The sequence below is a fragment of the Stegastes partitus genome, unplaced genomic scaffold (genome assembly GCF_000690725.1).
Source record: "Stegastes partitus isolate 25-593 unplaced genomic scaffold, Stegastes_partitus-1.0.2 Scaffold1002, whole genome shotgun sequence".
Classification (NCBI taxonomy): Eukaryota; Metazoa; Chordata; class Actinopteri; family Pomacentridae; genus Stegastes; species Stegastes partitus.
Genome location: NW_007578733.1, coordinates 262,710 through 283,114, shown reverse-complemented (window position 1 = coordinate 283,114; position 20,405 = coordinate 262,710). Strand labels below are relative to the sequence as shown.

Below are 20,405 nucleotides of genomic sequence, written 5' to 3'. Positions count from 1 at the left end.
AAAAAACAGTTCCACAACCATAGTGTTTATTCATGGAAGGTCACCTCAAATGACTGCATAAAGACCTCTTAGGTTCCCTTTGTGTTTAACCTATTTATGAAACTGCAGCATCGGGTCAGATCACAGCAGAGACACGACCTCCTTGCTTTCAGTCTCAGAGGATGGAGCTGATCCCCTCTGTCCCTGGCAGGTATCGAGGGATAGTCTGTTCAAAAACCAGAGAAATGAATGTGCCAGTGAGTTGCTGGCATTGACTGATGTTGTTGTTCCACCTGAAGATGAGAGCACAGTCAAGGGCAGGGATCTGAGTGTATTTATGAGACATGTCTGAGCGGATTGTACCTCAGAGGTTGAAAGGAGAATTGACAGAGAAGGACCAGACAGACAGAATGAGCAGATGGAAGAGGCCTATTCCATGTGTGTGGGTACTCTCATTTAGACATTTACCTAATCCAGTCGAACTGTCTGATGCGACTGTGACAAATTAGTTTTTCTTGAAGGCTAATTCTGTGCAGTCCTTGTGTATTGAAAAGTTGATAATGTGCACCATTGTTCTATTCAGGTATTGATATTTTTTCTGGCAGGAAAAACTTTCAAAGCTTTCAAAAACAACAGTTTGTTTTAGAAAATGTCTGTTTAAAAACTCTGAGAAAGCAAAATACACCAATGATAGACACTGGCTTTCATGTCTGACAAAAGATAACAAGAGGCTTGCATATTACATTTTTCTATTGTTTGCAAATACATATTAAAACAGAAACAAACTTTAAATCTAGAATGTAATATATCTCTGTTCTTGTGTACTGAGGGGCAGAACAACAGGCACATTCCAAAGCATTACATAGAGCATCCAGTGACTCTTTCCCACAGCTGTAAATCTGCTCGGAGACCATTTCAGGAGACAGCAAACCCAAAACTTTCACCCGAATGGAACACGTAAGTCAAAATTACCACTCACGACCTCAACGGGACGTCTCCTGCCTCCCCGAGAAACCTGATGATAGTCATGAAGCGTCTATTCTGAGGAAAACCACACCTCTGGACCAGAGGAGGTCACGTGTTCGGCTGGATTTCAGATTTGTAATCACAGTACATATTTACCGTGTGGATTTATGTGTTTAAGAAATGAACTGTAAGGGAGTTCTAAAGGTATTTGGCATCTAACCCCTCATGGAGAGTGAAGCTCAGGACCATCCATTGGGATGGACACATCCATGGTTTGTTTGATTTTGACTTGAGTTTGGCTCCAAAACTTTTGTATCAAAAAGAAAGTCACTGGAATACAACTGGTGCAATTTTATTTTGCTTTTTCTGTGGTTTCACTCAGGCTTTATATAATTTAACTATAGCTTTTTGCAGGTTTTGTCTACTTAGTTTGGGTTATTAAGGGTTCTAATCTACCATTGTTTTTCCAGGGCTTTCATTTTTTGTTAATTAACATTTAAGTTAACTTGTATGAAGCAACAGAGTGAACATTTTGTTGGCAACTTTGAGTTTTAAATCTTAGTATTTTTAATATGCAACGGTGCCGTCCAGTCTCTGTGTTCCTGAACCGACTCATCCAGCAGATCATCACAGCGACACATCCTGCAGCGGCCTCCCTCTCCCTCCTACAAAAGGCTATGCAAAGATAATTTTCTTTCTGCTAAACGGGTGAATTTAGGAATCACAATTCACTTCTCAGTTTCAATCTAATCCTAAATTGATCACCACTCTGCCAACTGCTTCCAGTGATGATCACTGTTAATGAATTAAGTTTGTTTACTCCTTATTGTTCATTCATTAATTCATGCACTGTCTGTTGTTGCGTCATTGTCGTTATATTGTTTGTTGTATTAGTTAATAATTGTTCTGTGTATTTCTTTGTTTGGGGACTGGAGGTCAATGAAATCAGAACTTGTAGCTTCTAATTATAAGATTGATCACTACAAGTAGAGTTGATAAATTAATAATATTCAATATAAAGTGTTAGTAATTCATTTCTGAATTTTAAATTTAGCGGTGCTTCTGATAAATGAGTGAAACTTTCATCATAAAGTGTAGTTTCTCCATATCTGATGCAGCCATTTGAGGCTACATTTACGAAACACTAAATGTAATGGCTGTGGTTGTTTTTACTCAACCTGAATTCATGCCGCTGTGAAATTCATGGGAAATATTTTTGACCTCTTTTGAAGACTTCTGCATGCTATTTTTGCCCGTAAAGAGGTCAAATACATTTACAGTGTAAGGCAGTGATACATGTCATATTACAGTCTGCCACATATAAAGTCAATGTAATGTAGCAGCAGTCATTGTGTTTAGGACACTTAAGAAGAAAGTCCAAGCCCTCTCACGTAAAGCATAATGTTTGTTAGCATTACACTGTATTTTTTATGCTCTTTTTAATGTTTTTTTGTTTTAAAAAAAAAATCAAATATTGAGGACCTATAAGTTCCAAGAGAGTGGAGGAAGAAGTATCAGAGTTACAACTGCATCATTCCAATAAAGAAGAAAACAAAAATAAAAAAAAACACTGGTTGGCAGGTTTTACAGGCTGACACCCTGCAGCTTGTCAAATCCTTATGTCGTCCGATTTTTATTGAAAACAGTTATATATTGGTTTGAGCACAACAGAATAAAAACACTTTCTGGACCAGCAAGTCCTCCAACGTAAATAAGAAATAAAAGTTTTCTTACCAGGCTACCCCGAGACAGACAACCAAACACAGTAACAATTTACAATCACCAGTTAACCTTGGCGTGTCTTTAGACTTTGGGAGAAAGTTGGAGCGCCCAGTGAAAACCCATGCATAGGCCTAGATTGTAACCCAGGACCCTCTAACTGTGAGTGCTAGCCACTGCACCACCCGGGTTGCAACTAAGATGTTGGTCATGGTTGAAAAAAACCTGTGTTGACTAAAACATAGATCTTTGTCAAAGTCTGATGTCTTGGTGACCCATCAATCAACCCCAATCTCCTCCTTTTGTTATAGCTGTTTACATTCCACTGGATGCCAATGCTAGCATTGCTCGAGGTGACTTGCACAGCGCCATCACCTCACAACAAAGCACATATCCAGAGGCTCCTTGTAATGTGGCGTGGACCTTTAGCCATGCAGGTTTAAAGACTGTTCTCTCTAAATTAAGAAAGACTTTGAGTTCTCGCCACTTCCACACTGAGGCCAATCAGATCATGGGTCTATACTGCTAACCCCAGCATACTCCCCCTTCAGAAGAAAGACTGCTCGACACAAAACATGGTCCACAGGAGCTTCTGCCCACCTGCTTTGAAAGGGCTAACTGTGGCATCTTTGAGAATCAGGACTTGATCAGTCCTTGTCCTTGAGCAGGACAAAGGAGGCCAAGGCCTTGTAAGAAAATCCAGTCATTTTCACAACTAATGTCCAAAGAACCTTGAGGAGAATCAACTCACAGAAAGATGCAGTTCCCGACAGTATACATAGCCGTGTGTTCAGAGAATGTCCCGACCACCTGGCACGTCCTCAAACATTTTGAACCCCTGTCTGAGCCATGCTGCCATCCAATCATGCTTCAAGACAGCTGGTTCGTAATGGGTTAGTAATGGAACTGGATATATATCGTATTGTACATGCATAATGTAGATATTTATTCTCCCTGATAAGGAGATGATAGAGACAGATATTAGCCACACAGTTGACCCGGGACCTCAGCAGTTGTACAAGCCACTGATCTGCCCCCTCCCCTCCAGCTATGGTTTTGACCCGTCTTTACATTTAGCCAGCTGCAATCACCCACCCACCCACACACACACACACACACACACACACACTCAGAATTATGCCCATAAGTCATCAGATGGCTAGTAAACGCATCATCACATTCTTGTTTTCTTCACAGAAATGGTTCCACATTCACTGGCTCATCTTCAGCACACAGACATGGATTCATCTCCAAATAATACTTGTGACAAACATGCTTTCATTGACAAGTTTAAACATAATGGGGCAAAAGAAATCTAAAAAATGTAAAAAGCAAGGGCCAGAAGGAAGGCGGAGCAGCTGTAAGCTATTTCCTGTGCTAAAGCTGTGTTTATGTAGAAGGCATAGTGTGAGCAGCACATTGGAAAAGCAGCAGCTCTACTCATGTAAAGAGTAGATGTTCAGGTTTGAGTTGTAGGTCTCTGGTATGTTCAAAGCGCTCCGAGCCGGAGACACAGTCACTGTAACTCTGCATATGAATAAAATGAAAACTGCCCCACAAGCTTCTGAACCGTTACGCTCCTATTTAATCAGTTTTATCCACACAAGCAGAGTGACATCTGACTGTCTCACATGCCCCGAAGTTCTTGGGTTTCCCTTAAATGCCATTTCCACTCCCAGCTAAAGCTGATAAATTCTGCATTAGTTGTTTTTTTGCATTTAAAACCCGTGTGTATGGCACAGCAGCCTCCTGTTGCTATATGAACGGAAACATCTCTTTCTCTGACTATACAGATGTGCGCACACGTGATGTTATATTTGACAGTTTCAGACTGCATTTATATTTCATTGCATGTTAGGAATGAGAAACTAGTTGACACAATAAGGCAGCAGAAAACAAAAGTAACTTCAATGAACAGATGGAATATGTTGCTTGTTTTCCATCTGGCGTCTAACCAGGTTGCACAGTTCTCTAAGGGCATTTACCACATTCACAGGCAACTCTAGCTGTTGTGCCAGCACATCAGCGAGGATAAATTCATGTGTGCAAGATAGTCAATGTCTAAGTCAAGACAGCTAACTATGGATTTCATTTTGTTTTGCAACTTCTACACAATGGGATACCGATTCAAGTTCTGTTGAGAAGTATAGCTGCATTTCATGTTACACAACTTCCAAATTTGAAAAAAAGAAAAATGCAGTGAGGGTCATTTCTAGTCCTAAATTATTATTTATTTAATCTAGAGCATCTCTTCTATGCTGGCTTAACAGAGCCCAAAAAGCATCTGAGTCGCTGATTCCAGAGGTAACGTGGGTTTGAATCATAGACTGTATAAAAGATGGACGGAGCTACCGTGACGTCACCCGTTGGTTTCTGCACTGAGAAAATGAAGCCAGGGTTTTGCTACTTCCTGGTTGACATCTTGGATTTTTGGAGCCAGTGACGCAAAAATCGTCGGAGGGGGGCGGAGCCATAGGGGCAGTGATTGGTCAGACGGATTGAGAGGCGGGCCCTCTCTGCCCGCCCACATTTACCGCCTTCTGCTCGCTTCGTCTGCATCGTCGACTGTCAATCAAGCCAGCCACGCCCCTTGCCCCGCAAAATGTTGACGGTTTTTTAAAAATTCAGTATTGATTTATTTTCAGATTGGCCACCTGATCTCTGGATTTGACGATGAAAACTAATAAGAAAAAAATCCTGAGCTGTAGGAATGCAGTATTTCATGATCTGTGATCACTTCTTTTCCAATTCCAGTCTATGGGAGCCAGGGCTTTTTGGAGCCAGCAGCTAGCGAACGTAGTGATATGGCAGGTTTTTGACACTTCCGGGTTGGCATCATTTTTCAGGGCCGGTTGCTACGTCCATCTTTTATGCAGTCTATGGTTTGAATGCAAGATGAGGGACTTAAGCTCGAGTACAGGGCATGTTAGGAGTCAGCCAGTGAAACCTGGTGTGATGCAGACTGCTGGGGGGACTACATTTCTAGTTGTCGCCCCACTCGGCTCTTAATCAACTATTTTAAAGACAAAGGACGCCTTTCCTTAGATTTGTGACTGAGTAACAATTGAATTAGTTGGTAGAAAGAAAATAAAATTGCCTATTAACCTTGAAGTAGCTATCTAAGATAATGAGCGTGTTTGAGAACAAAGCAGCGAAAAATAATGTTCCGTCTGATTCTTGATCCAGCTGCTTTGTTTTGTGTACAAGCAAGAAATTCACCTCGCATTGAACCTGTCAGCAGAGAACAATACTCATTGAATTTAGTCATATCTGAAAGAGCTTGTTGGCTGTGTATTGTCATATTTGTGACTAAAGAGACTGGGGACACCAGATTTCCTCCGGCCCCACGAGAACATTTTTACAAGACTTAAATTCAATATAAAGGCCACTCAGAAGGATATGATTTTATTATATTAGGCTGGTTATAGGCGGTATCTGTAAAAGCGAAATCACTTTTGTTTGTTCTTCCCTGCTGGCTTTGGTCTGAGCAATAGACAAAAAAGCTTTTTAGATTCCCGCCTCAGAGAAGCAATAGAGTTATATCGTGTAATTGGAACATTGTTGGTGTTCATCACGCTGTGAGGCCACCGGCAGGTTGGCACTTCAGGCTCATCGTGCTGTCGTCAAGTTTGAAAAGCACTCCTGCCAAGAACCTTTTCACAAGACAGGTTTGTTTAACTTTTTCCAGATTAAATCAATTGGCTTGAAAGTCAGGAATTTCAGATATTTCTACGTGTGGCTTATTGTAAAATGAATAGGTATTGCTGGTTATAAAACGACAAAGAATGTCCCCATTACCTTGTAAAGTATCAGCAGTTCTGTAATCACACCGGTGGCTTAAAATAAAATGAAGTTGTGGAAGTTGCATGAAAAGTATTCACATTCCAAAAAACCTTGAGGCAAGAATTTGCATTAATATCTCACAGATCTGTCACCAGAGTACATCTGCTGCCATTCATTTACACACACAAAGAGGTAACAGGCAGCTTACTGACACCACAGACGCCAAACTTGCCCTGCTTTTTTTTTTTCTTTAAAAAAAAAAGCTTTGCTCTGATAACGAGGTTACACTGGAAGGAGCCCAGGATCTAACACATGCAGATATTGATGTCACTGTGCAGAGGCTGTGTGAGTTCCTATCAATTCTGACAGCGGTGACACTGAGCATTCCTGTTTATTAAGAAAGGAGGGTGGCTGTGGGTGCTGTGGTGTGCAGATTTAGCACTGACAGGAAGTACGAGGGCAGCGATAGATGCCTATTTATGGCGAGATTTGTGGAACTGTAGTCTTTTAAATATTTGTCCAGTTGAAGTAAAGGTCTCTGTGGGAAACAAAAGACGTAAAAACAATGTCACGAAAATGTCAAAGGATTCAAAATTGTAACATCCTATAATAAGTGCATTACTTAGAAGTTGATTAGTCGGGAAGTTGCTCTTATTAATTTCTGTACTTTGTATGTCCAATCCTGGGCTGCAAGGTGGATCCGTTGTTAGCATTGTTGCCTCGCAGCAAGAAGGTCACCGGTTTGCAGCCCAGTGAGGACATCCGGGATCTTTCTGCGTGGAGTCTCCATGTTCTCCCCGTGCAGCGTGGGTTCTCTCCGGGTTCTCCGGCTTCCTCCCACAAGGTTCAAAAACATGTTGAGGTTAATTGGTGATTCTAAATTGCCGGTAGGTGTGAATGTGAGTGTGCTTGGTTGTCTGTCTCTAAGTGTAGCCCTGTGATAGACTGGTGACCTGTCCAGGGTGTCCCCTGCCTGCGACCCTAGTGAGGATGGTTGGATGGGCTCAATCCTCTTCGGTATGTAGGAACCCAAAGTCATGCAGAGCTGCCATCAAGTTGTTCTGTTGGGTCCAGGTCAGGTGACGTACTTGTCCGGGGCGTAGCGTCCACTTGTTTGTTCTTCAGAAGCTCTTGTGTGTTTTGATCATTGCCATCCTGAAATATTCCTCCTGCACCAAGCCTCTGCAGACTGGGAGTCATCTTGTCCTGCAGTGTTTTGGTATATCCAGAAGCAGTCATGAAGACATCTATAAATGTCATCTGCCCAACACCTTTGGCACTCATGCAGCCTCATATTATCGTACTACCGCCTCAGTGCTCTACTGTCAGGACTATGCGTTCACTGTGGTAGTGCTGGACTGAATAAATTGGTTTCATCTGACTTAAGGACTTGTTCCAGTATTCATCCGGTTTCTTATGTTCTTAGCAAAAGTCTGTCTGACAAATTTTTTGTTTTTAAACAGCAAGCAAGGTTTGGACAGTGCCCATAAAGGTTGACATTACATACAGGCCTTCACACTGTATGAGCTGTCACAGAAATTTAGATTTCCTAGTTCCTTTTTAGAGCTTCGTTGTGCAAGTAGTACACTGCTCATGCCATTATTCTAGGGCAGGGGTGTCGAATCCTGGTCCTCGAGGGCCACAATCCTGCATGGTTTAGATGTTTCCCTCTTCCAACACACCTGATTCAAATGATCAGCTCATCATCAAGCTCTGCAGAAGCCTGATAACCATCCTGATCATTTGAATCAGGTGTGTTGGAAGAAGGAAACATCTAAAACATGCAGGACTGTGGCCCTCGAGGACCAGGATTGGACACCCGTGTTCTAGGGGGATTGTCCTGTACCTCCCGTTTACTGCTACAAATTCCACTCATGACTGGTGTCCACTGATTTTCAGTTGGTCACAGATCTTCATGCATCCTTTTATATTGTCTGTGAACTCTCGCATTCACATTTTTCAAGTCAGATATTTTCATGCGGAGCCGAAATAGAAAGACTTGTCCAAGATAAAGCGAATTCTGGTTATTTTATAACCGCGTTCATGCAGTTAGGCTAATTGGAAATCACACATGTGCAGGCTTTCTAACTTGTGTGTTGGTGATCAAAGGCGTGACCGCTTTTGTTGCACAGAGTTACTTCATTAGTGTTTTTATCATAGTCTTTCTAAAGATTTTGTTTTTGATGGTTCATAGGAGGAAATACTACTTCTCAATTTAGAAATATTGCAGTTATTAATAAGTGATAACATCTGGAAACATCTGACATTTCAGTGATACTGCACAGGGCTGTGCTCGCTGCTGGTGTATGCTGTGCTTTTACTGGACGATACATGTTAGCAAAACTATATTTTTAACATATTGCACTGGTTTAAAAAAATGCAGATTGATGCAGAGTTATAACACATTTCGTGTGTGTTGGTGTTATTTCATTCCTCTTTTCATCTCGCTCGATTCTCTTCATTTAAACATAATTTTTTCCTCTTGCAAAACATTAAATGAAACATCTTCGCAAACTATGACTTAAGACATGTTTTGACCATTTCATACTCTTGCATCACCTCAACCATATTGTAGACATTTTTGGGTAGGGCACTGGAGTAATTTGTCTTTCATCTGCAACATTAGCTTCAGTGAAGATTGACACGTTTTCATCCCCGATGACCCCAGCTCTGGACATTTTTTTGTCGATAGTATGCTAATGACAAAACTCTTCTTCTCTTAATATCAGGTAAACGAAAATCTAGCAGTTCTATAGTTAGTTTTTTCTTCTATTTTGGTATTAATTCTGCCTGAAATCTGAAAGCAATGAACTCTTGTCCTCAGTAGCAACTGCAGGAAAAAATAAATGTCTTTCATTGTTTCATCTTCAGTCGGTGTTCTGTGCATATTGTAAACTTTGCTGCTTTAATTTCTCTGACCTCTAGAGAGATGTCGGAATAAAATAGAACAATGCTCGTATGAATAATCCTTTAGGTCATATTGTTGTGGAAGGACGGCCTCACAGGTGTCCAGACTTCATTTCAAGGACCAGCTGAAACCTCCTGGTTGCTGCTGTACCTCCCTGAGATCCTCTGATTATTAACTCCTCATGATTCTGTGTTTCCGGTTTCCGGCGACTTCTCTTATAAACACTGCTACCTTTAGTTTTTTATTATTAACACTGTATAATTGCTTTAATTATCTGTTTCTTGTTAAACTCCTGAGAAAAACACGTCTAAATCATCCACTGTGTTAAACAGCGAGCGGCCGACATGTTTGTCTGTTCTATAGCTGGCTGTGTTTCATTAAGCTGAGAGGAAATGGGAGATGTGGAGATAATTCTCTGTAGCTTTGTCACTACAGCCGTAATCATTTCACACAAAGAAACACACAAACTACAGACAGCAACGCGTGGCATCAGAGTCAGAACAAATGATTGACAACTTGGAATACACATTTAACCAGTTTATGGACATTTTTGCAATCTCTCAATCAAATGATACGATGACTACATACCACAATAGTGACTACTGTATGCTCGACCTCCAGTTATGGCAGAAAACATATCAAACAGATTCACAATGCAACCATCAGTGGGATTGTACATTGTAAAAAAAAATAAAATGTTTTACGGGGAGACAAAACATAGTAAATGACAAGTGAATGGTAAATACTGCAGTTTTTAAAATGCCCAGAGAATTATGCATCAAGGAGGTTTATAGATAATGTGAAATGCGTGGACCTAAAATCATTAAACCATAAAAACAAAACAAACTTGCATTGTTGTCTCTGTCATGGTGTCATGCAAAAATACAACTTAAGTAAATTCCAGTATCAGTTCTTCTTTTAATAGGGATTTGAAACAAATTCATTCAAGCTTATTGACATCAATATTTTTCATGATCATCTATCTGGGATGAAAAGAGGCGACAGTAACCTGTCAGTTTATCAGGCGTCTGTATCCCCCCTCTGTCTGTGTTTTTTTTTTTTTGCAAACACCTCCCCCCAAAAAACTGATTTCACATCCTGTGACATAGACCTCAGCTAACTGGTTCACCATCATCACAAGCACATAACTTAACATATGAATACAACAAAAGCATTCCCACGTACATCGGCCTCGTCCCTGTTGTCTTCTAACTCATAGGTATGCAGAGGAGTGAACTGGACAATAGAAGAACATCACATTAGCGATCACTTGTGCTCTAGGTATATTCTCGTCACTTGGGGCAGAGGCAGACTGAAAAATGTCCCTTGAAAATTCATCCACCAACCACGGAACACAACCATCACTCCTGCAGGCTCGAGAACAGCATCCGCTGTTTATCTCGGGGCAAACCAGGTTAAAAGCACACATTCACAACATCTGAAAGAAAAAGCTTCATAGCAGCTACACGGAACATTCATACAAGATGACTTGCTTGCGTTATCTGTGGGCTTGACTGGAACTGTGTGCAGAGGGGTTTTTTTTTTGGGGGAAAAAAAAAAAGAATGTTCAAAACTATTGAAAATTGAAGGAGCTCTTAAGTCTATCTAGCTTTTCCAACACATCACGTTTAAAATACTCGTGGGATAAATACTAGAAAACACCTGTTTTCTGGTTAACTGACAGCAAGTTTGAGTACAAACCTCGATTATAACAAAATGTGCATACTATATATGTAAATAAATGTACTAAATCAATTTACAGATGTATGCTTGAGATACAGGTGAGTAATATAATGTCTGCTTTTAGTCTTTTTCACAGTTATGTTATTGTAGCGTGGCATTGCTAATACAGTTTATGCTTTTCACTCATATTACCACACAATGATTACTTAACAATATTAAAGTTAGATTAACAGGAAAGAATAATACAAATAATGAGCATAATTTAAGAAGAAAACAAATTAAAAAAATATAATAAATTAACAAAAAAAGAAGCACCGTACAGATAAGGGTGGAGAGGAACGACTGCATGGGCAGTAAAAAAAGACACATTTCGCTTTTAGAAAATAAGCTGCAAAAACACAGGCACGGGCCATTAAATCCCTCTATTCACATGTAAATTGCATTCAGTAGAAAAAAAAGAAGCGACATGAGCGTGATAAGCAGCAACCTGTTTGACTCCATGAATCAGAACAAAACGTTTCAGTTGCATAAAGGTCTACTGCTCAACCAAGGAAACACAAGAACCACTGTGGCTGCCTGAGGAAAGTAAAAACTACTCTTTATGTGTGCTTTTATTTTGTTTTTTTAAAATCCGGGGGGCGATTTTTTTTAGCAACAACTTTAAAATGAAGACTGAGGTTAGGAAAACTTTCACAAATTAAATGTAGCTTCTTAAATTAACAGCAGCACCTTGAGAGAAGTCAGTTTAGTTACTCGTTAGACCACCCGCTAACCTGACACGTGAATGATACCACCAGCGCTGACACTGGGCGCCGTCAGACAAGCATAAGCTCAGTTTGCGACAGTAGATGCTTTGCGTGAACGAGCCTGGGAATCTTATTTCAGATTGTCGGTATGAACATGCCATGAAGCTGCTATGAAACCGTGATTAGGTGTTTCAAAAAATGCCATTTGATAAGTGTATGCATTTTGAAAAACAACAGTGCAGGAATTGTCTGTACACGTTTGTACATTTTCTACATACACTACAATGGAAATAAAAATTTGGATGCACTATGCTGTAGGACCTTGCCTGAGAAATCATGGTGTACTATTTATTCGGAATCGTTTATTATGAAGGATCAGTTATTCTGTTTTGCATACAACTGTAAAAATACAGTAAAATTCAACAATCACATTGCATTTTTTACTTTTTTTTTTTGTCGTTTACTTAAAAAAGCGTAATGGTTTTGTACAGATATTGAACAGGACGTGACACAATAATAATAATCTGAATGTACACTTCAATATTGGGCAATAAACAGTCAACTATCAACAGGTACATGTATTTTTTTTTCTTTTTTCCCTTTTCACATACAAAAAAAAGGTTTCGGGGAGACACCAACTCAGTAGTTCTACCATCGTCAAATTAGTGCATGATTCAAATTTTTCCCTTCCTCGGATTGATACCTCTCACTCTCGGCGAGCCAACATAGAACAGACTCCAATGCAAAGCCAGAAAGAAAGAAAGAAAGAAAGAAAAACAGGAGAAAATAAAAAAAGAAAGAAAACTAAGGATGTACCACTGGCAAACTTGGATTTCCATTCTTCTTGTAGCACTAATAGTCTGTTCTTGCCATTCAATGCTTGAAGGTAGTCACATTTCGCATCAGAACTTGAGCAGGTACAGTAAGGTTACAGTCAGCAGGAGGCATACGGAGCAACGGGGCAACACCGCCGCCCCGTTCACATCATGCATTGCGCCCGGACCTGCAGGACAAGAAGGCAACACTTGATTCATTGTAGGGGGTTAGCAAGTCTTCCAGTTCAAATCAATGCTGGAGCATCGCTCTGCTTCGGTATTAAGTATAATTAGCTGCAATGCAGATGCTTCAGTGTCTTAAATTTCCATTGCCATGGAAACTATTGAATGGTAGAAACACAAAAGGTAAAGCAGTGAATAACATACGGCGGGTTGCTTTCAAGGCAGAATTTATTTTTGTTTTATTTGACGTAGCCACTTGAAAACAGTGAAAATGCATTTTAATCATTTAAACATTTATATTCTTACCGTAGAGGATTATACTGGCGTTAGTGATTCCCATGTTGTTCATGGCAACACAAGTGTAGTTCCCGTAATCTTCTTCAGAGACGTTGAAAAAGATGAGCATCGACTGTTTACCTTGATTCTCTATCTTAACCCCATTAAGTCCATTGAGGAGCCTGTAAAGAAAGAGGGGCAGCTTTCAAACCTCCTACAGATGAGCAGCAAAGAGAGGAGCCTGTCTGGAACCTTCCAAGAGGCCATTTGCTTATCAAATCTCAAGCACCATGGTACTTAATATGAACGATGTCTGCATGACAGTAGAGATGTATTTTTACACCTGAAGGGCTGTGAAAAGCAAACAGTTCTCACGTCAAGAACCAACACTGTGAACACTAAAGTATCTGCGCATGTATTTGTGTGTTTCATCCTTCACTGAGCGACAACCTTCCTTCTGTTTCACTTATTGCATTTCCTGTTCCTCGGCTGCCTTATTCCATGTTTGCGAGTGCTCGTCATTTATTTTATCACTGTCCTCTATCTTTTTTTTTGTTCTTGAGGACCCATTTTGTCTTTTGGGGACTGACGAGAAATCCTGCTTTCACTGTCAGGGACCATTTAACAGTGCGGCTGTTTATATCAGCTTACCAGCTCTGATGCTGCTCATAAACATTGTTCCAGTCTCCAGCCGTCAGTCGGAAAAAAAGCTGCATTATACTAGGATATCCTCTGAACGTTGGAGCCCCACACCCCATTGACATAAACCAATTACAGTGTAAAAATAATAATAGTCCTTTGGTGATCACAGTCTTTGGTGACCATGACTGTTTTCAAAAGATAGTTTTGAATTGATGGAGGGAAGATTTTCTTTTTCATGATGTAATTAAAAATGAGTATTTTTGCCCACAGAGAGACGAAAAGAATCGGGTGATTATCTCATTATGTCCAAAGCGGTACCTTACTTTGAACAAGGACATGTTGTAAAAGCCGTCACTTATCAACAAAGATTATCCAGCCTGGCTTGTTTCAAATAAACTAAGTCTACAGCTTACAGCAGAATAGGTGTCTTTGTGAGGCTGTAATACTGACTTCAAACAATTCGGAGCCTGTAGAAATCACAGAGCTCAGACGAGAAACTTGCCTGCGGTCTTCTTTGTACCACTCAAAATCTGCCCTCGGGACAGCAGAGGCTTCGCATTGTAGGACCCCTTTTTGTCCAACCGGAGTACCCGTACTCCTCGCCTTGGAAATAAAGGGTGGATCTACAAAAAAACGGAAAGGAAATTGTGCAATAGCAGAATATAGGGGCTGCATTAGCTTTATGTTTTGGGTTGCATCATATTAACTAAGTAGCAGTCCAGGAAGACCCAATGGACTAGAACAGGGATCTCCAAGTCCGGTCCTCGTGAGCTACTGTCCTGCAGGTTTTAGATGTTCCCTGACTCAAATTAATGGATCTCCAACAGCTTGTTGTCAAGTTCTACACAAGTCTGTTAGTGATCCAGGTGTGTTGCAGCACGGAAACGTCTAAAACCTGCAATTCACGAGGACCGGACTTGGAGATCCCTGGACTAGAATACAGACTGGAATGGACTTTGATTCATCGTACAATACAGAATCTAGTTGTGCCTGCTCATTATGCCAGCCATAGATATGTATAATAAAGGCTAGATGTCTTAAGCCAGAGTCTCGAACGGCATCACCGGCGGCCATCTTGCCACAGGGCAGCTCTCTGGTGGAACCTGTGGAGGAAGGTGAGTGATCTGCTCAAACGTAAATACTCTTATCTCACTTGATGGATTTACAAACAGTTTGGTTTCTTACAAACGTTATTAACGTGGCTACAATTCAAATTACAAAAATACAAATAAAATACAAAATAATTAAAATACAAGTTGTTGCTGGCCGTGAGAATGGCAGCCAGGTGCAGCGGGTCCTACTTTCTATATTTTTTAGCTATTTTCTTTGTTTTTTCTTCTATATTTTTAATATTATTATATTCACGTAGTTGTACTAGATCATTTCTTATCTCTGTCCTCCATGTGTATACCTCCACAGTCTTCTAGTTCTCTCTTCAGGGTGAGGATTTCAACATGAAGCATTTCTTGATGTGTATTGGTAAAGTGAAAATTTTTACCTATTTTTTATTGCAAATAAATTTCACATTTATATTATAAAAAATTTTCCTAATATAATACAATATATTGAATTATTACTTGTTTAAACTTAACATGTAATAGTTCAAATTATATTATCATATTAGTAACATTCCTATTATAAAAGTAATTATCCATAAGTGCAGTGTCATAACTACACCTCTGACGATTATAACAACCCAAACCGTTTGGAAATCGGTAGAAAACTGAGCAAGTTATGGTTATTTAAACATACATGCACCACTACAACACAATGTTATGGGTGAGCGAGCGCACCGTACCAAGATGGCCGCCAGTGTGGCCGTGCGATTCCATTGGCCGAGACATCTAGCATTTATTATACATATCTATGACGCCAACCATATAGTATAAATGTGATAGTTTGTGTCTTACAGTTCACGGTGACTTGCACTGTCCTGACGTCAGGGCTCGAGATGTCATTAGAGGCGATGCATTCGTACGATCCCGACTGCTCTTTGGTGACGGCTGTCAGCTCCAGATGTTCCCCGCCTGTCACAAATTTATGGGTACCTGTTGAAAAGGAAAGAGATCAAACACAAGCTTTAACATCTCATAGAATCGGTAAATGAGTGACACGTGCTGACCTTGATAGAATTTTCACTTTACACCAAATGACTGATATTGTGTTTGTTTTTGGCAACAATAAAGAGACATTACCGCATAGAATATGTGGACCAGACACGCTATCTCTCTTAAGCTCAGGAATCTGTGGACCGGGGATTATTTGTCCAGCAGTTATCTATTAGCTGTGCGAGCAGCATGGCTTCAGTAATGGCAACGACAGTCAGTATGTCAGCATATCAGCCTGGTCCTGGCTGAAATTGCAGTGCCCTCTCACAGCATAGTAATTATGACAAGAGAAAAGGAGGAAGTACGAGACAAACAGCAGCTTTCCACTGCAGGAACTCGGGGTAGGCGTGAGCTGGCACAACTGTTTGCATGTTCAGCCTTCCTCTTTCCTTTGTGGTGTCGTATCCAACTGCTTTTGGATACTTATTGCATCCAGTTCTATGAGCACATACTGTGGAGGGTTTGTTATATCACATATGCTGAATTTACATTGAAAATAGAAATGCTACTGGATGAGGACATGGAAAGAGCAGAAAAACTGCACTTTCTGTCCTCTTAAAATGTAACTAATCAGTGTTGTCTTCTCTTCACTTTAATAAATACCCCTCATCTGTTTCCAAAAACAGCCCTGATACATGTTCAACAGTGGCAGCTAAGGTTCAGTCTTCAAGTTCCTGCAGGGGAGAGTGGTCTTAAGAGGAAGAAAGGCTTTGGAGGAGGTTATTGTATCCATGAAGACAAGCTCTTCTAACCTTAAAGAAGCACTTATTTCAAATTATGATGTAACCCCAAAACTAACCAACGTATTATTGTGTCAAACCAAATAAAACCAACACTGGATTAAAAAAATAAGACGACTGGGTGCCCCTGTAGCTGAGCGGGCGACCCATGAACACGGGCTACAGTTCCCGACGCAGCGGTCGTGGGTTCGACTCCCGCTCACGACCCTTTGCTGCAGGTCTGTCCCCATTTTTCTCCCCTCTTTCCTGCCTCTACTGCTCTAAAATAAAGGCAAACGCCCAAAAATAAAAAATAAAAAATAATAAGATGACTGTTGTCCTAAATGTATACACAGAATAAAATGATTTAGTCAGACTTGACAATATATTCTGGGCCCTGAGAACACATTATACAGTTGTTTTTAACAGGCTGAGTACTGCTGGTGTGACTAGTAAACAGATTTTGACATGAGTTAGCAGTTAGTTTATATTTTAAACAGTGTCTGATAAATTCTTCTTTAAATGAGAAGTAAAAAAAACCTGATCCTTGAAATACAGAACTAAAAGCAGCTGCAAAAACTGTCTGGTCAAATAAAACATGACAAACACATTATTTGTTAATGAAGTCACAGAGGCCTGTAATACGGTTCGCTCTGGATACCGTATCTCTGCTTGTATTCTAATGTGTAAACTTAACAGATGAGACAATCTCGTGACTATCCTTGTTAAAGATCTTAATTACAAAAGAAAATAAACAGACCATGGTAGCAGTCTGTCCCTGAATCTGAGATCAGCTCTTTTCCAAAATGTCTCCAGAAGGCAGACAGCTCAGGGCGTGCACTCATTACACAAAGAAAATAAACTAATTGCATCAAAACAAGCCCACTTGAGGAACATCAAAAAATTACCCCTGACACCAGCAATGTTAAAAGCATGTTCTTTTGACAGAGAGACCTTAAGCTATTGCTGCGTGGGTGGGAAAAACGGATGGGAGCACTAATCCCAATCAGCAGAAATGTCAATCCAGCAGTATCTTGACATTACCATAATATCATTATGTTTTCCAAATCCTCAGCTGCAGCGCTGTCTGCAGCTGGCTGGGGATTCACTGAAAAGGTTGTGGGCTAGGGGATAATCAGCTTGTTGCGTACAACCAGGAGAACTGCTGGAACAGGTAATTGAGCAGTTTCATCATGGATAACTCTATTAGTTTGCACTGGAGACAGAATGCTGCTGAGTTACTAGCTGGTACAGCACGACTTTTTAATGATGGCCAAAGGTAACAAGTAAATTACTGTCAAAGTATCATCTAATGACCTCATTGTCTTTCCAGTACAGTTGAATATTGCTTTCTAAATAGCGTGTACAGTATATTGTTTGCGTGGTTTTTCTTTTAGAATGCTGTTAAAAGACATTTCAATTCAATTCAATTCAATTTTATTTGTATAGCGCATATTTACAACAACAGTCATCTCATAGCGCTTCACAAAGGCAGAGACAGAAACACCCAACAATCCAAAACATCTGGATTCCCTATAAGCTTCAGCAGTCCGCAAGCAGTCCACAACAGTGGGAAGGAACCGAAAACCCCCACAGGGGAAAAAAAACCTCCGACAGAACCAGGCTCAGGGAGGGACGGCCATCTGCCTCGACCGGTTGGGTGAGAGTGGGATGAATTATACAATTTAGTTTACAGTTAAACAAGTTATTAGAATTTATTTTTTTGATTTTTGATTTGCAAACGAAAAGTTAGACAAAAGTATAGAACTGGGACATTTCATGAATTCCAAATTTCTTGGGTTGAAAATATTTCTCTGGTCAACGCTGAACTGATGCAGCAAAAACACACTTGATTCAGTCTCGCAAACTTTCTTAAATTAGTGAAAATGTTGGTCTAACAGATGCTTCAAAAAGAAGTATTCATAACATTCCAGATTGTGCGCCAAAGTAGCTGATATAAAAAAAGAAATATTTTAAATGTTTATCCCCGTTTACCGATCCAAACGCCTGTTTCAGCCATGAAACAATTGTCCCTTGTTTCTTATTGGAGGCTTTTGAAGCTGATCGTGTGCTGCTGACATCCTGAAACCCTGATAGGTTTAGTCAACAAATGAAGGCAACTACAAGTGTGTGGGTTTGAATCAGCTTTCTGCTGATTCCCACTCAGCCCACAACTGAGGCTGCATGTACGTGAGTGTGTGTGTGTGTGTGTGCAGGTTGCTCATTACAGCATTGTTAGAAGCCACATGTCGGCATTCAAACAACAATGTGACAACAGAGTAGAAGAACACATTGAGTACACTGTTGATTCCAATTGAGAAACTTGATCAAAAAAGTGTGTCAGTACAAAAAAAAGTAGAATAATGACCAGACATGGTTACAGACTAAGCATTATGATATAAATGTGGATCTAAATTACCCCGGTGAATGAATATAAAGAACTCATAATGATCACATATTACTCTGGATGAACAAATATAAAAACAATCACCATTATCATCAGCAACCATATCACTGCACCGTGGCGCCGGCCATAATTCCGGCGCAGCATCAGTGTCAGTATAGCATGACTGGATGACTAATAAGAGAGCCATTAAAATACCGGGTGGCAGCCGGCACAAATGAGCATCTAAAAGCACTCGGCGGAGCACCTCAGCAATATTAGCCATTAGCTTAAGGAGCTCTGCTGCCTCGACGCCACTCAGTGCTGCTTTTGTAGGAAGATTACTGCAGACCAATTACAAGCGTTAGAAAAGAGAAAAGAGCAACGACTGCAGGAAAGAAAAAAAAAAAGCGTTGTATTAGAAGGCAACCTCTTAAAAACAGTAAGAAAACCTATTAAAGACAAAGAAAAAAAAAGAGCAATTTGTAAAAAAAAAGAACGTTGACCCCACTGTGACAGAGGTTTGCAGACGCCCGTTTCCACTTCACAGATATAAAGGCTGTTAATCTGTTCCACTTTAGGGCCCCGCAGTGAAACAATGCCATACTGGTTATTGTAGCAACGATCCACTGGGATGTTACAAAGGTTTAAAGATATTGTGACGCACTGGTATGAGCATTTCTTTAATCCTCTTATCAAAATTGTAAGTTTTAATCAAAGAGAAGAAACAAAAAACATGTTAGTTTTTAGCTGTCATTCTGGCCTGGTCACTGAACTCACTGTATTTTCAAACTCTCTAACTTGTCTCTTATCCACAGAGCCCAAGGCTGTTCACTTTGGCCTCACAATGACAGAGCTGCTGCTGACTAAACCTGAGTGTTTCTGAAGGTAGAAATTTCGCCTTGGGCTCGACAGGTTAATTGACATGCTTTCCAAATAATGCAACCTTCCGAAATCAAGAGAAAGTATGTGATCCGTGTTTACTTTTAAGTGAGCGCATTGTGGTGCGGTGACCATCAGAACTAAATTCAAGCATTTTTTTTTTACAACTGAGACTCGTTTCATAACTGATTTGCAAACAGTTATTTGCCAACAACAACAACAACCGTTTCTGAAATGTGAACATTAGCAATCTGCATGTAAACTGTGCTCACAAATTGCTTTTGTAGAAGCTGCCCCATGACACCAAGCACGCTCCAAATAAGAATTAAAAGAGAATTAAGTGTTTTGGTGTCACACAGAAAGGTTTGCAGCACCATGCTGTGGTTGATTGTGTGAGACATGTGAGATATCTCAGTGTTTGTGAGTCTGGTGTTAAACTGGTGACCTATCTGAGATCCTGGGCCACATAAAGGTGGTTTCAATGGAGGATACAAATTAAAAGTAGATGGATTTTTTTTTATCTGGCATAACTGTGGGCTACATTTCCAAGGAAAATGACAGAATTGTGATGATTACACTGTGATCATCCAAACTGTTAGTCTGGTTATATTTC

The 20,405-nt window shown here is 40.3% G+C and overlaps 1 protein-coding gene across 1 annotated transcript in view; it reads right to left on the bottom strand.

The window, feature by feature from the left end:
- Positions 1–9,877: 9,877 nt before the first annotated feature.
- The window catches only part of opcml (opioid binding protein/cell adhesion molecule-like), a 234,906-nt gene continuing 224,378 nt past the window's right edge, over positions 9,878–20,405 (bottom strand). The window contains exons 4-7 of the mRNA XM_008294870.1: positions 15,611–15,748; positions 14,203–14,323; positions 13,089–13,240; positions 9,878–12,787 (exon numbers count right to left, since the gene is read on the bottom strand). Of these exons, the coding sequence (XP_008293092.1) occupies positions 12,687–12,787; positions 13,089–13,240; positions 14,203–14,323; positions 15,611–15,748 (512 nt within the window). The 3' untranslated portion in view covers positions 9,878–12,686. The remainder of the gene's footprint in view (positions 12,788–13,088; positions 13,241–14,202; positions 14,324–15,610; positions 15,749–20,405) is intronic.